Source organism: Struthio camelus, chromosome 5 (genome assembly GCF_040807025.1).
Source record: "Struthio camelus isolate bStrCam1 chromosome 5, bStrCam1.hap1, whole genome shotgun sequence".
Lineage (NCBI taxonomy): Eukaryota > Metazoa > Chordata > Aves > Struthioniformes > Struthionidae > Struthio > Struthio camelus.
In genome coordinates this window covers 65,607,464-65,626,414 of record NC_090946.1, presented here as the reverse complement: position 1 = coordinate 65,626,414, position 18,951 = coordinate 65,607,464, and the positions used below count along the sequence as shown (strand labels likewise).

The following is an 18,951-nucleotide window of genomic DNA, read 5'->3' as shown; positions in this document are numbered from 1 at the left end:
CTGTGGCAGCAGAAACTCCAAAGATAGCCTCAGTGGTAAAAATTTTGCTTCCAAATGGAAATACGTCTCCATTGTCACTGCAAAAGGTGAAGACTGTGTGTAAGCAAAGAAGTCCGCCTGGTAGATAGCAAAGAGCACCAATATCTTACTTTTCCTGAGTGATTTTATTACTTCTTGTCCTACTGCTACAAAGATGACTCAGGAGCAGAACTGATCCCACAGCCGCTCACTGCTTTCAGCGAAGGATGCATGTTCTACCCATGCAAGAAAGATGCACCACAGCAGGGTGAAAGGTCTGTAGACTTCAAAGAGCATTGCTGTCATATGTGATGGTAAGACCTTGACCCTCATTTTGGACTCCACTGAGCCTCATCAGTTAATACTATTGGAAGCAGTGAGCATGGAAAATGCACATTTCCTTCTGCAAGCTCGGGGTAAGCTGGAAACAGCAGAGTTGGCAAGATCCCAAGATCCCAATCCTAAAACAATGAGAGAACATGACAAATAGAAAACTTTTTCATTTAGAAAACATTGATGTCATTCTTATAAATTTATAGTTAGATAATAACCTGTATTCCAATAGTACCAATTATATGTGATGTGCTGTGTGAAGGGAGGATCCATAATTTTTAACCCAATCTCAGAGGCAGCAATGAAAAGCATGAGGAAATGACCAACATAGCTATGTAGCTATATAGTCTAGACTTGTTATCTTACCCTTTTCCTGACTTCCTCCATCATTTTGCCAACCTTTCCTCTAGCCAGTAAATACTTGAACAGATTTCCTGCAGAGCTAATTACCTCTCATTGTACCGCTCTTGCTATCATACCAGCTTTGTCTCTCACCGTAAGCTGCTCTGATACAAGATATTGGCAAGATAAGAAGTCTAGACTCTTTCTGTATATATAATACATATTTATATGTGTGTGAATGTGTGTATTTACTTATTTATTAATATATGTTAGATATGCTGCTATAATAGATCTGATTGGATCAGTCATTCCATGACTGCTAAGATTTTACAGTGCGCTGGCTGTGCTAGGTGCCTCACAGGCAGATACTGAGACATAATTCCCGCCCTCTGCCGCATACTCCAACCCAATGAGTATGCGAGATACTTTAAAACATGACCCAACAAAGTTTGGATTAATAAAAATCAGGGAGGGATCAAGGGAGTAGCATTGCTCAGATGACATAGTACTTCAGCAAAGGCCAGTGCACAGTATGCTGGAATAAAAAATAGTTCAGATATCAATAAATAAAACATAGAAATCGGAGCTGGCTGAAAAAATGACACAATTTATCTTTTGCTATTTCCATTTCTGACATCTAGAGGCAAATACGACGCCAGAAACATCAGGGAAGAGATTGAACAAGGAGAGGTTCAAGCTGAACTTATGACTCTGAAAGGCATTTTTAATCAGTTAGGTTCCAGTGTCCTGGCTTATATAAATATAGGAATGTTATTCACCTCCTTTACAAAAAAAAAAAAAAAGACCCACAATAAAAACATCCTAAGGGGTTGTAATAACATGCCAAAGACATCAAAACCAATAAGGATAGTGAAAAAAAAATTAAAAATAGAAGAGTATTATTTCCAGGAAATTGATTCTGGTGAAGTATACATTTTTTTGTCAAGTAGAGGTTCATTTTGGTTGAACTCTCTGTCGGAAAAAATTACAGTGAAATTTTCTGTGTTGGTGGGGATGGGAAATAATATTTTGTGTATGTCAGAGCCTCATGACAGTTGTGTTTGTTTGTCTGTCAACTTGAACGGTTTCTTCTTGTTGTTATTTCTAATGTTGTGTTGATAAACTTCTATGTTGCAGATGTTGATGAATGTGCTTCAGACTCACACCAGTGTAACCCCACCCAGATCTGCATAAATACTGAAGGGGGATATACCTGCTCCTGCACTGAAGGCTACTGGCTCTTAGAAGGCCAGTGTTTAGGTATGTTCTTCAGAAATGCTCTCTAAAAGCCCTTTGGCAGTCGGTTATCCTTGTAAAAAATTCTCCTTTTCTCTCATCCCCATTGCTTTTATCATTAGCCAGGTTGGATTGTTGTTACAAGAGTTGCCGAAGGTCCATACTTTCACTGGTTTTCTGCGCAAAAAGGAAGCCTCATGCAATATGGGATTTGTGCGTGTGTGTATGTGTGCCTGTGAATAGCTGAACTAATTTTACTGAGCATCTTTGTCAAGCACACAGTCAACCTTAGGCTGTGTGGAAACTAATGTCTGTCTGTCTTTGTTAAGTGCCAACAGTATGCTTGGCAGAAAGACTCCCTCATGGAACAAAAATGCAGGTGTGAATGCTATATGACTAGCCTCCATATTACACATGGGATTTCCATATTCCCAGTCTGAAAGGATCCCCTTTCATTTAAGATGAATCACAAGCATATGTGTAAAAAGTCTGATCTATTCCCAAACTGACATGTCCTTTCCAAACAGTTACAGTCTTGCCCCAAAGACATCAGTATTTGATACCAAGAAACAGGCTAGTAAATCCCTGGATTTAACTAACCCTTTTGCTTGGGGTCAAGAAAAAATGTAATTCTGAAGTGAGTACTGTTTCCATAGCTTCCAAACAGTTTTATTTTGGTTGTGGGGTTTTTTTTCGTTATTTTTCTTGCAGCAAGGTCCTATCATCCTTTTAGCTCAGGCTTGTTGAAAAAACATGCCTCAACAAACAACACAGGGAAATATTCCCACTCCCCTCTCTCCAGCCCATTCCCTCGCTTAACATGCCCATGGGACGATGAAGTACAGCACTCCAAGCGAGATAGGACACAACGGCTTTTTAAAATTTTGCTCTTTAATTTCTTTCCCCTCAGCATGGGCTGTTTGCCTGCCAGCTCTCCAGAGCTAGACCGTCCTGTCACAGCACCTCAGCTGGAAGGAGAACGGGGTTTCCCTGCCCATTCATCCTTGGAGCTTGCCCAGTTGTTTTCCAGCTTTCTCCTCCCATGTAGCAATTCCAGTGAAGGACTGACTCACGGCTGCTTTGCTAACTACTGCTAAGAGTGGCTGTAACTCAGCTGGCAGGCTCAGGGCGCTGGTGGGGACAGATGTGATCCTGATCCAAATGTGGGTCTATGTGGCCACAGCTGCTTTGGGGAGCCAGCAACAGTGATATGAAGTCTCCAAGCCCCCCGCTCTTTTATGTCCAGTAATTCCTTTTCTCTCAGAGAAAGTAGGAAACTGTATTAAGTGCCCCAGGTTAGCCAGAACTTCAGAAGGGACCCACTCTGCCTGCTAGGAAGAAATGCTGAGCGGGCCATACAGAGAGCCTCTGTACTCCCTCGCCCCTCTCCAGTAAGTATGCAAAAAGGGGACTTGAGGTGGAAAACGGCTCGTGCAGTGCAGGTACACTGACCTAACCTTGTACCGGGGTCATGCAGGCATATGTGGCAGGGCGAAGGTGAGGCGAAAAGGAGGGGGATTCTGTTCCGCATCATCTGTTGCGTTACCCAGTTAGTTCTCCCAGTTGCAGCCCAAATTTAAGGACTGTGTGCAGGATTCAGGGTTTGGACATGGATCTAAAGCACTCTGCTTCTTGATGGATATACCAGTGAACTGAAGTGGCTGCTTTGCTTAGAATTGATTTGAGTATCTGCTTATGCCATTTAAAAAAGGCGGTAACATCCCAGAGCTTGATTTAAGTAATTATGGGTTAGAACATTACAAGGCAATCCAAAGAGGTAAAAACAAATTGTGTTTAGAGTCATTATATTTTTCCATAAGTGTCAAAAGCAGTGTCAGTTTTCCATGCTTTTCCACTGGCCCTGGAGAAGTGATTTTTGCTGGCATAAGGCAGTAAAAGACCATTTAAAGTAATCAGAAGGCTGGGCTGGGTTTTCAGAGTCAGGCTTGTGTGGTGTACTGTGTTAGCATACAACAATTAGGAAAAGCTGCACTATACTGTGAATCTATTCTGATTATTGCAGTAGTGTTTACACAAGAAGAGCTGGTGCAGCAGTGTCCACCTGCACCACTCACAAAAAGAAGCCCTGTAAAAGTAAAGCCCTTATCCTCAAAACATAGCAATCTTGAAATATACTCCTACAAAAGACGAAGCATTTATTCAGATTAAGGCGTCGTGCCAGTGAAATAAAGTACTAATTTTCTTAAAACCACTTTTTACAGGATTTGGGCCAAGCCTACCCTTTGTGTACATACCGTAGCCGACCCTGGCCTTTGGGTTATCTTGCTCTTTAAACTGAAATGGAAAATGAATGCTCGTAAGGGCAAAACTTAGCGTCAATGTCCTTGTTATTTTATATAGACAGAATATTTCCAAGATTTCTGACGTTTTCAGAATGGCTTCCTGAGCCTTTCTATGGCAAAATTTCCCCAGTAAGGCCAACAACATAGACTTGAATTACCGGATGTAACTACTTTTACAACAGATTCACATCATTGCTGTTTTTATGGTATTACCACATCATATAAATGTTCAGGTCATTCAAAAATTCAGTTTCTCAAAACATTCTTAATATTTAACACCAAAACAGGAAGCAGCCAATTTAGATAATAAATAATGAACTGCTGGAATTTGTGTAGATATCTATGTATGCGTATGTATCAAAGGGAGAATACTGCCATTCTGATTTTTACATGTGGTCGAACCTATGATGGAAGTCACTTCACCAAAACCTATGTCTTTGGGTTTTACTCACTCTAGCAAACTAACTGGAGAAAATAACCTTAGTTTTGTACTGCACAGACTTAACTTTATGCCTGTGTGACTGGTTCAAACTAAACTGATATGAAACTGGTTTAATAGAAAAACAATTAGACTCAGTATGTCTCCTAGGAGGAGTACGAAGACTGTAGAAGGCCTAGTTCAGATAGATAATTCAGCTTTCTGAAACTGTTGGAAACTGTATGAGCTGGCTTTTGGGGTATGGCGCACTCACAATTTCCAGCAAATTCAACAGAAGCTGCAGAGTCTCAGCATCGCTGAAAATTAGGCCAGGCATCATTCCCTTGGAGTATGACTCCTTGAGGAAGTGTTTATTTGAATGATGTAATCTTTGTAGCTTAGCGTTTCATTGATTGAATGCTCTTGTTTGATACTCACTTAAGAGCTTCGAGGTGGAAGTTCAGACCTGTCCTCCATCCTGTGAGTCTTGCACTAGGCAGGACTTTTTTTTTTTTAAACTTATCCCCAGACTTTTATGTAACTATTTTTTTGCATACCAGTTCTACTTTCAAGTTTGAAAAAAAGAGCAAGAAATAATTTGCTATTCCAATAAAACATTCCACAATGGCCTTATTTACACGAAGGACTTACTTATACAGAGAGTCTTCCAGTGCCTACTTTCTCATCTGCTGTCATTATAATGGCTCATGAGGTCAGCAGGGATGGATATTGAATCAGGGGTAATATTTGCTCTGAGATCTTATTGGAAACACCCATAAAGAAAATCTAAACAGGAACTTTAAGTTCAGAAGCAGCATTGGAAAGATGCAGAGCTTTGTGGGTAGCCATAAAGAAACCTCTATAAATCAAAAGCCAGTTGATCCCAAAGGAAATCCAAAGCTTTGAAAGAGACAATTGCATCAAGTCTTTCATGCCAGTTCCTAGGCAAGGAGCAAGACTCTTCTAGCATGTACCATCCTATGTATAGGGTTCATGGAAGATTTTTAGGGTTCTATCGTTCAGTAAATTAGTCCTGTTTATCTTATAGCATTTTATTTTGCTTACAACAGTCAAAAATATCTATTTCTGATGCTGCAGTTCAGCCAAGACTGTTATTTCATTTTGGCCGAAAATTTGTTTTTCACATTTTAGATCATGTAGTTTGTCATTTAAAGATTGATATAAAAAGGGAATGGGAATGTGACTATTGGGGAAGAAATCATTAAATAATTTCCTGTCAAAAAAAAAAAAGCTCTTAGGAAAAAATATTTCTTGCTTTTCCAGGTAAGTGGCTTTGGTACATGTGCAGGTGAAAAAAGTTTTTCTCCTGATTCTGACAAAACTTTGATACAATCACAGAATCACAGAATGGCCAAGGTTGGAAGGGACCTCTGGAGATTATCTAGTCCAACCCCCCTGCTCAAGCAGGATCATCTAGAACACGTTGCCCAGGATCGTGTCCAGGTGGGTTTTGAATATCTCCAGCGAAGGAGACTCCACAACCTCTCTGGGCAACCTCTTCCAGTGCTCAGTCACCCCCACAGGAAAGAAGTTTTTCCTCAGGTTCAGATGGAACTGCCTGTGTTTCAGTTTGTGCCTGTTGCCTCTTGTCCTGTCACTGGGCACCACGGAGAAGAGACTGGCCCCATCCTCTTGACACCCTCCCTTCAGATACTTGTACACATTGATGAGATCGCCTCTCAATCTTCTCTTCTCCAGGCTGAACAGGCCCAGCTCTCTCAGCCTTTCGTCATAGGAGAGATGCTCCAGTCCCCTCATCCTCTTTGTAGCCCACCGCTGGACTCTCTCCAGCAGTGCCATGTCTCTCTTGCACTGGGGAGCCCAGAACGGGACCCAGTACTCCAGGTGAGGCCTCAGCAGGGCTGAGGAGAGGGGCAGGATCACCTCCCTCCACCTGCTGGCAACACTCTGCCTAATGCAGCCCAGGATACTATTGGCCTTCTTGGCCACAAGGGCACACTGCTGGCTCATGTTTAACTTGTTGTCCACTAGGACTCCCAGGTCCTTCTCGGCAGAGCTGCTTTCCAGCAGGTCAGCCCCCAGCCTGTCCTGGTGCATGGGGTTCTTCCTCCCAAGGTGCAGGACCCTGCACTTGCCTTTGCTGAAGTTCATGAGGTTCCTCTCCGCCCACCTCTCCAGCCTGCCCAGGTCCCTCTGAATGGCAGCACAGTCTTCTGGTGTGTCAGCCACTCCCCCCAGTTTAGTGTCATCAGCAAACTTGCGGAGGGTGCACTCTGTGCCTTCCTCCAGGTCATCGATGAATATATTGAACAAGACTGGACCGAGTACCGACCCCTGGGGGACACCGCTAGCTACAGGCCTCCAACTTGACTCTGCACCACTGACCACAACCCTCTGAGCTCGGCCATCAGCCAGTTCTCAAGCCACCTCACTGGCCACTCATCTAGCCCACACTTCCTGAGCTTACCTAGGAGGATGTGATGGGAGACAGTGTCAAAAGCCTTGCTGAAGTCCAGGCAGACAACATCCACTGCTCTGCCCTCATCTCCCCAGCCAGTCATCCCATCAGAGAAGGCTATCAGGTTGGTCAAGCATGATTTCCCTTTGGTGAATCCATGCTGACTACTCCTGATCACCTTCTTGTCCTCCAGATGCTTAGTGATGACCTGCAGGAGGAGTTGTTCCATCACCTTTCCAGGGCTGGAGGTGAGACTGACAGGCCTGTAGTTTTCTGGGTCCATTGCTGGCTGAGCTTGTACTGACTGGCTATCCAAGCTACCAGGTATGCTTCAGAGTCACCACTTAAAGGGACTGGCCTTGAGCTTTCTGATGAAATAGCATTAAATAGGATGTTACATGAATGACAGTCAGTTCATAGGCATTGATGTGCATCAGATGTGTATAAAAATACATTACTGCATTCTTTTGGGTAGAGATTTGTTTTAACTATAACTCTGGATATGAACACCTGAAAGTATGGCTGCTAGATTTGTGAATAGTATGTTGGCTAATTTCTCTGCTGGTATAGTGGATTCAACGTGTGTGTTGCTTTGTATCTGCACATGGAAATGCAGCACACTCTGCTTTTTATCTTTTCCATTTGTAGATATAGATGAATGTCGCTATGGCTACTGCCAGCAACTGTGTGCCAACGTACCTGGTTCCTATTCCTGTACATGCAATCCAGGCTTTACCCTCAATGATGATGGAAGATCATGCCAAGGTACTGTCTACTGTCAACCACGAATTAAATTTTTTGTGCCAACCTTGCAATACCTTTAAAAACTTGCTCAATTTTTTAGAATACAAGTAACCTTCCTAACACTGAGTTTAAAAGTGTTCATAGGTTTGGTCTGTCTGAGATACTTATGTAACTCCCATGTGAATGTATGTTTTTGTCTTCACCTAGAAGGGGCACAAGAGCAGTGTGACCAGTGTATCAGTAGAAATATGCACAGAGGCCCAAATCCTCTAAAATGTAGTTACTCGACTCACTAAATTGAGGCACTGAAGTATTTTGAAGCTCTGAAGCTATGTGGCCCTCCTGAGACACGAAATCTCTGACAGATCAGGAAATTAGACCCAGGTCTCCTAATTTCTAGACTAGTGTCCTGAGCATTAGACCACCTTTTGCTGTGACATGGTACCTGAATCAAGGTATACATGACCTCTTCATAGAGCCTCTCCCTAGCTACCCAATACTGCTAAGCAACTTCCCACATACTCCAGGAAATGGTCTATGCTAATGGTGTGAGGAGTTTCCAGAAGCTGCGAATGTCCTAATTGGTTCTCTCATAGCCCTAGGTTTCCATAAGGACATTCCTCATTATATTTTCTTCCTCAGGTGTATCCTGCTGCATTTTGTCTCCAGTCTTTGTATCCTGCTGCATTTTGTCTCTAGTCTTTATGACAAAAAAAATCATTGGGTAGTTTTAAAATTACATGATAAGCACAGAAGCCTTTATAATAAATACTTTACTCCCGCGTTCTGTGTTATTTTTTTATTATAGTCAGAACATGCAGGTTTCCTCTATGGTTCTTCAGCTGTGAGTGACCATCTTTATCCATTAGAAATGAGATCAGGAGCCGAGTTATGTTAGAGCTGAGCCTCACTAATTTAATATAGAGCCAGCCTGAGTATCAGCACTAGTGAAGACACTCTCAAATGCTTTGTTTCCAGGCAGTCTTGGGTTTCCAGTATACCTTTTCCAGTTATCTTCCTGAATTCCAATAAACAATAGTGACTTGGTTAAATTTTTTCAGACCAAACCATTTTTCGGACCAAACCAGCTAATCTCTTTGAAATGCTTCACAGTAATGAATTGAAAACAGAGTTTTGGAAGAAGTCACTGATGCACTGAGCATTATTTTCCCACAGATGTGAATGAATGTACAGGTGAAAACCCTTGCACTCAAACCTGCGTCAATACTTATGGCTCTTTTCTCTGCCGCTGTGAACCTGGCTATGAACTGGAAGCTGATGGAGTTAACTGCAGTGGTAACTGTCTTCAGTTATTTATCATTTTGGTTGCTTTAATTGTGTTGAGTTTTCTTTTTCCAGTGTATTGTTGTGTACATGATTTTTAAAAAATCTTCTGCATTGGGCTACGGTTAGCAGCAGGATAGCTCCAACCAGTCTGAACTTTCTTCAAGTTAAAGCAGAAGCAAAAAGCCAGAAAAGCACCATGGAGGAGGGCTGCAAATCATGTGAAAGAAATAAGTTAAATATTAAAAAGCTCTAAGATAGTGGTAAAGCATAAGAAAATGCTTTCAAATACTGATCAGGGAGCAAGTAAAATAGGGATATTTCTAAAACATTCATCCATGATTCCATTAATTCTCATGAGCATGAAGCACTTTTTTTTATGTCTGTTGAATGCCTGTATTCCTCTTGCTCTTATTCTTTCACACTTCCGCCTGAGATCTTCCCCAGTTTCCCCTGTATGGTTCTGGCTACGTTTCAGAAACAATGTTTCGTTCTTAGCAGAGCTGTTGCTGATCCATTCAGCATATAGCAGGTAAGTCGGTGCTTATGTCCCTATTCCTTTTCTTCTCTTGTTTTTGTTTTTATTTTATGGCTTTATTTTAATCACAGGCAAATAGTTAAACTTATTTCTATGCTTAATGTTCCCACAGCCTGATAAAATGAGAGAGTCCAGCCAATATTTCTTGGAAGAAAAGCACACTGGAAAATATTTGCTTTTTAATTTACAGTAAACAGATGTAACATGCTGCTTTTGAGACAGAAGACATGATATGCAGTATGTGTATAGATTAAAGCTTTTCTTCCCTGCAGGCCTCAGTACTATAAGGAAAAGGACTAAGGCTTAAATCTCTAAAGGGTCTTATACATTTAACATTTAGAGCTGCAACACTTAACTTAAGATTTCTGCTTTCAGATGGAGTTTCTGCTTCTGAATTAGACTCCTGGGCCTTTTACATGCTTCTGAGACCATTAGGGTCTACTGGCCTAAGCCAGTAGGTTGAATGCAATGCTGCATAAGCATTGCCAGTAGGAAGTGGTAACAAGAGTGGCAGTGCTTGAAACTCATTCTTTCTGAGAGTCAAGCCAGCAAAAGAGACCTGCATCCACTCAGACTCAGAGTGGAGAACTCTTTTCTTAGAGAAGCACTCCTTTCTTGGAGGAAGGCAAGCACGCTATGTTGGCTCTTCATGTGTAAATGCGCTGAGGAGCAGGTTGTGTTAATGTTACCAGGTCACTCAGTGCAGTGAAGGACTTAGAGCACCAGACACACGAATAGGAGAATCAGATTCAAATCTGCACTTCTCTGCCTCAGCTGGAGCAGAAATCTGCCTGCTTCTGCGGAAGGAAATGCCTGTCATGAGAAGGTTAAATTTCTCTGGATGAGCTTCCTTCACTTCATAGGCGAACATGAGACATAGCTGAGGCTTGCTAATCTGTTGGATTAGTCCATGGCCTAGCAATTTCCTTACCTTGAAGATGGGAGACATTCCTGCACCAGTTCAAGCAGAGAGGCAGAGATTTGAACTTGGCTCTTCCAGAATGTTTCCTAATCCCAAAGCTCTTCCACATGTATTAGATGTGCTCTGCAGTGCCTACTATCTTGGCCTCTGTGCTGAGATAGTCAGCAGAACCCCAGAACGGTCTAGTAATAGTGAAGGTGTATCTATCCTGTAGGGGCTCAGCAGCAGAAATTTAAGGTCCTCTGAATTTTAAGTGCCTTCAGCATCTGACAGCAGCTGAGCACAATTTTTATGAAAGTGGGGCATTGGGCTAGGACATCTAAAGGGAGAGTCTGATATCTCAGTCCCTTTATGGAGTCAGCCCTCCATCCTTGTTTGGGCAGTAAGTTTTTTTTTTTTTTAGGGAATTATTGGGCAAGTCACAACAATAACAGGACTATGTAGGTGTAGAGTTCCTTTCATCTCTCTCTTGATAATGTGGTCGTGGACATAAAGCCACTTGCATATATTTGTGCTTCAAATACTTTCCAGTACATCTGTACAAAACACTAGAAGTGGATAAATGGACTGAACCCAATTTAGAAGAAAGGAAAATTCAGTCTGAAGAGTAAAAGTGATTTGCCTGGGAGAGTCGATATGTCAGAGCTGAGAATAAGAACTTGGGAGTTCCTGGCTAGGACTGTGGCCTTTGTTTCTTTCTTCCCTCAAACAGGGAAATAAGGAAATGATTAACAGCAGCCTCCCTCAGTCTAGTGCCTTTGCATGTGTTTTCCCCTCAGTTAGCCATGCTTCTATGTGCCGCTCTGAAGTTCATCTTCTAACTTGAACACAGTTCTGCAGAATACAATGACTGGTCAAGTCATGAGTAACAGAAAAAAAAAAAAAATTTCTGCTTTTAATCAGAGATTTGACAGACTGCTTAGCTTCCTGGGTATTTGGAAGATAGCTAGGCATTCCAGTAGGTCTAACCCAAGTCGGGATGAGCTTGAAGCCTTATTGGAATGCATTGGAAATAACTGACTAAAGGCTAAGAAACATAAAACAGCCAGGGTTGGCTGTAGGAGTTCTGCTGGGACCCATGCATCTCTGGGAAAGAGAAGTTTGCTCTCCAGAAAAATGAACAAACAAACAAACAAACAAAGTCTCTCCTTACAAATTACAGTTGTGGCTTTGTTGTTGGAGGAGCTCTTTCTCTGATGTAAAACAGAACTGAAAACATAGCCAGCCGGTGACAGGTATTCTGAAAAGAAAAATAAATAAATAAGAGTCATACATTGTGTCCAGCATCAGCCTTGGTTTCCCTAGGAGGAAAAGGTTTAGCAAAGAACTTGTTAAATAGTATTTTGCCAGGCTTCTGCAAAGCTCTAAGGAACGGGAGGGCATCAACCTCTGGCCAGGGTAATAGGCTCATAGTTCGGATCTGCTTGGGGGACTGCTGTATTGACTCTAATGTCAAACACTCTAAACTTTGTTTTACCACTGCAGATATGGACGAATGCAGCTTCTCCGAGTTCCTTTGCCAGCATGAGTGTGTGAATGAGCCTGGTTCTTACTACTGTATCTGTCCTTCAGGCTATATTCTGCTGGATGATAGCAGAAGCTGCCAAGGTAAGAACATTCCAGCTCTGATTAAAACCTGTGCAAAGAGGTCCTGGGTCTGGAAAGACGCTTTCAAGGACGGAGATGCTTGGTCTTGGCATAGCATAATGGAATACTTGTAGGGGCCTGTTATGCAATTCTGGTGAGAATGTCATCACATGAATAGAGCCACAGAGGTCACTTGGTGCGCTGGTGTAAAACGTTACTAAGAAATGGTTATACAGTAAAACCCTGAGAGGCTCTCCTCTCCTCTGCATGTCTCTCTTTAGTTAGCAAATACTCTGAGGTCAGAGAGATTGAGCAGCAAATTTCTTTTTATTTGTGCTGCACTCAGGACCTGGTGGCACTCCCGTAAGCAGAAATGAATGCAGTAAAAACTGATCTTAAAAGAGGATCCAGTTATCAGAAGGCCACTTCACACGGTGCAAGGACGTTTTTGCATTTTGGGGGAATTCCTTAAGATGGAACCTATTTTTAAGGATTATGTCTTGCACAGATTTCCCTGCATTAGCCTCTCTCTTGTTTCTTGTGTTTTAGATATCAATGAATGTGAAAACAGAAACTTCACCTGCACTTCACAGCAAACATGCTTCAATATCCAAGGCGAATATAAATGTTTAGACCCAGTCAGATGTGAGGATCCTTATATCCAGATTAATGAGAAGTGAGTAGCATACCCACAGCCACAAGAGCAAATTATATCTGTATAAAGCATATCTAGAGTGAACAAAATAAACTGCATTTTTGTAACAAAGCCGTGAAGTGTGTCTAAAGAGCTGTTGCTGCATTTACCATTAGTAATCTTCATAAAAATAATAGATTGCAATTCCTTACCAGGTCACCAGGTGGGCTATGATATGATATGATACTCAGACGTGTGGCAGCTTAGACTGCAAAAACACTTATCAATGAGTAAAGAAAACAGCAAGGTTTGTAGTGTAGTAAGAGAGGCTTAGTAACATTACTAACTGACTTCGTATATGCTCAAACACAACCTATTTGTTAATATGAGTACTTCCTGTGAGTATTAGCTAGCTCATGCCTAGCAAGTACTTTATAAACATTAGATGCTAGTTATAGCAGGACGCAGGTAGTTGCCTATTGCTTAAAGGTTAAATATGCTGAAAAGTCTACAGGCTAATCTGCATTGTCTTGAAATTAGGTATGTCTGAATGGGGTGGTTAGCACTGTTACTGTCTAAATTTGGAATCATTTGACCAAGTGGTTCTTGCAATGTAAAAAAAATCCCACATTTCTAAAATTTGCATGATTCTTTTACATTTTGTATGTGGCCTTCCTGGGGCTCTAATTATTTCAACCCCAGACAGATCTCTATATATTTTGCCGTCCATATAATTTTATCCATAGTGTTTGCACTAAACTAACTTCCTTGGGGTTGCTTGGTAGCCTAATGGATTTTATAGAAAAGCAGGAGACGAAGAATCCAGTGCTTCCTATGAAAATGTATTCATGTGTTCATGTTGCTCTGTGAGCTAGGGCAGCTGAGGAGCGGGCACACATTCCATTCTGCCTCTTCTGGCGCAGAACTGGTAGGCTCTTAAGCTAGAAGTTAAAATGTCTTAAGCCTCTGTATCAAAATTCCTCAGAGGCCATCTGTGGAGCCCTTACAGATCAGCTTGCACCAAATCTTGCACCAAATCCTGATCTCTGAGCTTTGAATTTGGTGGCTTTGGCTTGTATCTAGATGTGACCGTATTTGATTTCTGGTACATGTCTAGAAGTGGTCAGTATAAAAGCCAAATGAATTCTTTGCATCTGTGTTCTCTGTGGATGGAATTGGCTGTTTCCAATGCCAGGAACGTTTTTATGGGGCACTCACCAGAGGAACTGTCTGAAATTGGTGTCATAGTGGAAGTCAGAGAACAAATAGGCAAAAAAATTTACTCCTTTGCAGTAAATTCTCCAATATGGCTTTTATAAAGGGACATCCTATCTCACAACTTTATTGGAATACTTTGAAGAAATCAACAGTTCGTGGAGACATGGGCTGATGCACTCTACTTGGGTTTCCAAAATCTTTCAGCAAGATCCGTTACATAAAACTTTTAAGGAAATTAAGCAGGCATAAGAAAGAGACCAATCCCTGGCACAGATGAATAAAAAGTTGAAAGATAAGAAATAGTGTGTAGGGTTAAATTGTCAGCTTTCACAGTGGAATTCTGTAGGGCTCTGAGCTGGACCTCCTCTGTCCAATATATCTGTAAGCAGCCTGGAAAACAGGATAGATAGTGAGGTGGCAAAGTCTGCTAAAGTGTCTGAGGACAGTAAAGAAAAGGGCAAGCAGAAAAGAATTGCGGAAGGATCATACAAGACTCACTGACTGTGCAATAAAAATGGCAAATAAAATTCAATGTAGATGAATGTAAAGTGAAAAGACAACCCCAGCCTCACATATGAAATCAAGAGCTCTGATCTGATCGTAATAACTCAGAAGTGAGATTTGAGCATTATTATAGGGAGTTCTGCCTATAATAATGCTCAAATATTGAGTTCTGCCTATAACACTCTGCAGTGCTCAGCAGAGATCAGAAAAGCAATATGGATGCTAAGCGTTACTAGGAAGGGAATAGAAAATAAACCAGTGGATATCCTTAGAGCACTGTGCCATTGTGTGCCCATATCTTCAAGACTATGCGGTTCCACCCCTTCCTCTCGAGAATATAATAGAGCCAGAAAGAGGTTCATAAAGAGCAGCAAAGATGAACAAAAGCATGGCATGTCTTCCATGTGAGGAACAACTAAGTTAGGACACTTCAGCCATGAAAGGGGTCAAATACGAAGTCCTGAGTTGTATGAAAAGGATGTTCAGGGTTTGACTGTTTGCTGTCCCTTCTGATAGAGGAGCTGGGGGCATCAGAGGAAGTCAGCAAGGGACAGTTTCAAGAGAAGCAAATGAGTTAGCTCTGCCCATAGCATGCTGGGGCTGTGGGACTCCCTGCCGCCAGGTGCTATGGGTGCTAAAAGTTTGTGTGGGTGTGAAGGGAAGCAAGACAAGTTAATTGAAGAGAAATGCGTTAAGGGCTAATGAATATAAAGAAGGCCTCTGCTTTTGACATACTGGAGAAAGAATAGAGAGTTTGCTAGGTCTTTGCTTTGACCCAGGATGGTTTGTCATATGTTTTCACATAATATATAAAGGATTGTTAAACAAAGAATATAATATATAGCACCACGAGTGTACCGATCCAATAATTAACAATTTTCAGGACAGTACAGTTTAAATTACTATCAATCAGAACAAACATGTACTCTGGCTATTCTGCACCTGCAGATCTACTTTAAGGAATGTAGAGAATTTTGAGTGATCTAAGGAGACTAAAGATACCAAAATATTTTGGCAAAGCCTGGAAGGTAAGAGGAGGAAGTTGGGGATATAGGCAGGCTGAGTAGCAGCACAGATGATATTAAAAATGAGCAACTTGATTTCATTAACTGTGTAGACAATAAAATTCTTTTATTTATTTATTTCTGCAGCCATATTAGCATATAAATTCTTTTATGACAGGATTTTCTAACCACTGATGATAATCCTCTCTCTTTATTAGTCGCTGCATGTGCCCAGCTGAAAACCCTGGTTGCAGAGATCAGCCATTCACCATCTTATACCGAGTCATGGACATGGTGTCTGGGCGGTCTGTGCCTTCTGACATCTTTCAGATGCAAGCAACAACTCGCTACCCTGGAGCCTATTACATCTTCCAAATCAAATCAGGGAATGAGGGCAGGGAATTCTACATGCGGGTAAGTCTGATGCCTGTACAGAGAACTGAATTTCTTTCTGACAACAGAATTCTGCTTGTAATGAAAACTATTTAAACCTTCAAAATGACATATTTATATGCAGACATGCAGAGCAGCCTGCTGATCTGCAGGGGTTGTTGGCTTTTTCAGGAAAATAACCTACCCAAACAAATGTAATCTGCCACAAGGGGCTTGGGCTATTTCTTATAAGGCATTATGTTCAGCAAGATCTGTGACCTTACATAACTCTACGAATAGCTCGTGTTTGCCATGCTCAGGTAAAACTGTTGTGTCAAACCTTTTTTTATTTAATAAACAGTCAGTACTTGCCACAGAAAGGGCCAGCTTTCCTCAATTTTTTTAAAACTGTGCATTGGAATTGACTTTTTGGATGCTTGCTTTTGTCTGTTGTATTTTTGTCCACTGAGAACCAACATTTCACATAGACAATGTTATAGAAGACAAAACTGTTTAAATCAGAAGTTTCTTCAGAGACATTCATGTTCCCTAGACATCTTCACTGCACTTCTGACATTCAGGGAAAGGCGAAGTCTCCACGAATGATCATTTACATCTCACAAGATCTTTCCTGCTGTCAAGTCATTACTGATCCCACTGGCCTTCCCCCCCACTCCCCCCCCCCACCAGTCTGGGTTGATCTGTCACTTCTTAAGACTCCAAAGTCAAATATCATCGTTCAGCTCTGGTGGGTTTCTTTTTTTCCTTTATCACAGAAAACACTCAGGGCCTTTCTTTGCTTGCACAAGCCATCCTTTTTCCTTAACTGGCAACCAAACATTCCTGTGTCAAGTTTATAACCAGCAGGTGGTGCTTATTCATTGTTTTGAGAACAGCGTAAGACAGGCAGACGGGGAAGGTGCCAGTAGGGAAGGAGCAGGGTGGCCCCTTGCAGAGATGCTGTTCATGGGCTGGGTCCCGCAGCCTGGCCTGGATAGCCTGCCTAGCTGCCGCCTCAAATTTCTGTCAGACTTTTGGTAAAACAGATCTCACTCTATGTATGTATGTTTCTGCTGCAAAACAAATTGCACTTCATTTTAACATCAGAATTCCTGATATTTAAATACTCATAATTCACTGGTCTGGCCATGTATATCTAAGCTCGATCTCCACTTACTGGAAGTCAGATTTTCTGAAGCACCTGAGAAGTGGATAGATGATAGGTCCTGAGCACTTCTGAAAATCTAAACTGCCATCACCTTAACATAATATATATTTAAAAGTCTCTTCAGAGGGTAAAGTTTTGCAATGTTAACATGTGCAATTGTAAGACAAATCCTGATTTCATTCACATAGGAAAAATACACAAGAACATATGTTCTTGATGGTCTGTTCACATTACCTCTCCTTAGCTTCTGCTACTTCAGAGTAATGGTGTTTTGTACATCAAACTGAAAAATACCTCATCAGAAGAGTGTTATTATTTGTGCATATCCTAAATCCGTATTTTCATCTTTTACTGTTCAGACTGGAGCAGATTTACATATCCAACGGCTTCTTTCATGTGCAGGGCTCCTAAAGGCTGTAGAAATTGTAGAAGGTGACAGTTCATAGAAAACACTGCAGTAGCTTCTAACAGCGCAACAGAAAACAAGGCTATTTTGGCTGTTCTAGGAGCAGTGATCATAGTTTTCAAGAGTCATTTTTGAAAATCTCACCTGCTTCCTCTTGTTTTGTGCACAGCAAACGGGACCGATCAGTGCTACTCTGGTGATGACCCGTCCCGTGAAAGGGCCCCGTACTATTCAGTTGGACTTGGAAATGATCACTGTTAACACTGTCATCAACTTCAGAGGAAGCTCTGTCATCCGACTGAGGATATACGTATCACAGTACTCGTTCTAAACCTTGAATTTGTGCCTTTAAATGTTGAAACAGAAAGACCTAATTCCTCCTCGCAGCACACTCTTCTCAGAAGTCAGTACATATAGCAGCTCGAAACCAAATCAGTATTACCACAGACCCAGTGGCCTATGCCAGTCTGAGGAGGGAGGCCTCTTCATGCACCGTCTGTACCAGGATGCAGATGTCTGAAGCTGTATATCGTCGGCAGATCCCATTCGATTCTCTATGTGGTTATATATTTTAAGAACTCTTTTTTTTCCATTGTAAACACTTTTAGGGTATGAGTCTATGTTTGAAAGTCTGCGAACCTTTGTAGCTCCGAGACTGCTTAGCAAAAAGCACCAAAGAAACTGAAGAAAAAGCTGGCTTTTGCAATCTTGCTTTTTTTTTTTTTTCATTTCAAAAAAGGAAAGCAGACAAACAAGCAGAAACCAAAACAAAAAACCACCTCTCGAAACAAGGGATCTCAGAAATGCTAACTTACATTCGCAGTTATCTCTGGAATTATCTGTCGGGCACTTTGTCTCAGTTCGCCCTGCGTTTGTCTTAGTTTCATCTGTTTTTCTTTCATTCTATTTTATAGTTAAAATTCATTGTAAATTCATTCCAAAATACATGTTGTACTATGTAATCTTCTGCTTTCTAACAAAGTGTCACATGTTTGGGTTCCTTACTGTATTAAATCTTTCTATATAATAGAGATCATAGAAATCTATCACTGGATGGTATATTTTGCAATGTTTAGGGTGTTATGCTTATTTACACCCAGGCTCTTTGACACAGGCCTCCACTGCCAGAATAGGATGCAGGGGCTTTAGAGCAGAAGAGAATCAGATCTTTATTTTTCACTGTTTTTCGGGCTGTAATAGTTGCGAACAGTTTGTGACGGTTACAAGGTAACAGTACTAACTCTGTGGTTATGGCTGCAACTAGTCTCCTGTTAAAAGACCATTCAGATCAGACCAGCCCGTATTCCTTCAGAAAAAAAAAAAAATCCCTCCATTTACATATAATATCTCTCATACATTCCTAACATTAGAGAAAAAAAGCTGATAGGGACTTGGAACAGGCATACAGTACATGCCTCTGCCACAAAGCAGAACCAACTATGCCAGTACCCAGACCTCAAATGTTGGAGATCCCAGAGTT

The 18,951-nt window shown here is 41.5% G+C and overlaps 1 protein-coding gene across 2 annotated transcripts in view; it reads left to right on the top strand.

Moving 5' to 3' along the window:
• The window catches only part of FBLN5 (fibulin 5), a 49,166-nt gene extending 30,649 nt beyond the window's left edge, over positions 1 to 18,517 (top strand). For both annotated transcript variants that reach the window (XM_009689783.2, XM_068946847.1), the window contains exons 5-11: positions 1,831 to 1,953; positions 7,739 to 7,855; positions 9,011 to 9,130; positions 12,064 to 12,186; positions 12,715 to 12,841; positions 15,744 to 15,939; positions 17,641 to 18,517. In XM_009689783.2, the coding sequence (XP_009688078.1) occupies positions 1,831 to 1,953; positions 7,739 to 7,855; positions 9,011 to 9,130; positions 12,064 to 12,186; positions 12,715 to 12,841; positions 15,744 to 15,939; positions 17,641 to 17,802 (968 nt within the window). In that variant the 3' untranslated portion in view covers positions 17,803 to 18,517. The remainder of the gene's footprint in view (positions 1 to 1,830; positions 1,954 to 7,738; positions 7,856 to 9,010; positions 9,131 to 12,063; positions 12,187 to 12,714; positions 12,842 to 15,743; positions 15,940 to 17,640) is intronic.
• Positions 18,518 to 18,951: the final 434 nt, after the last annotated feature.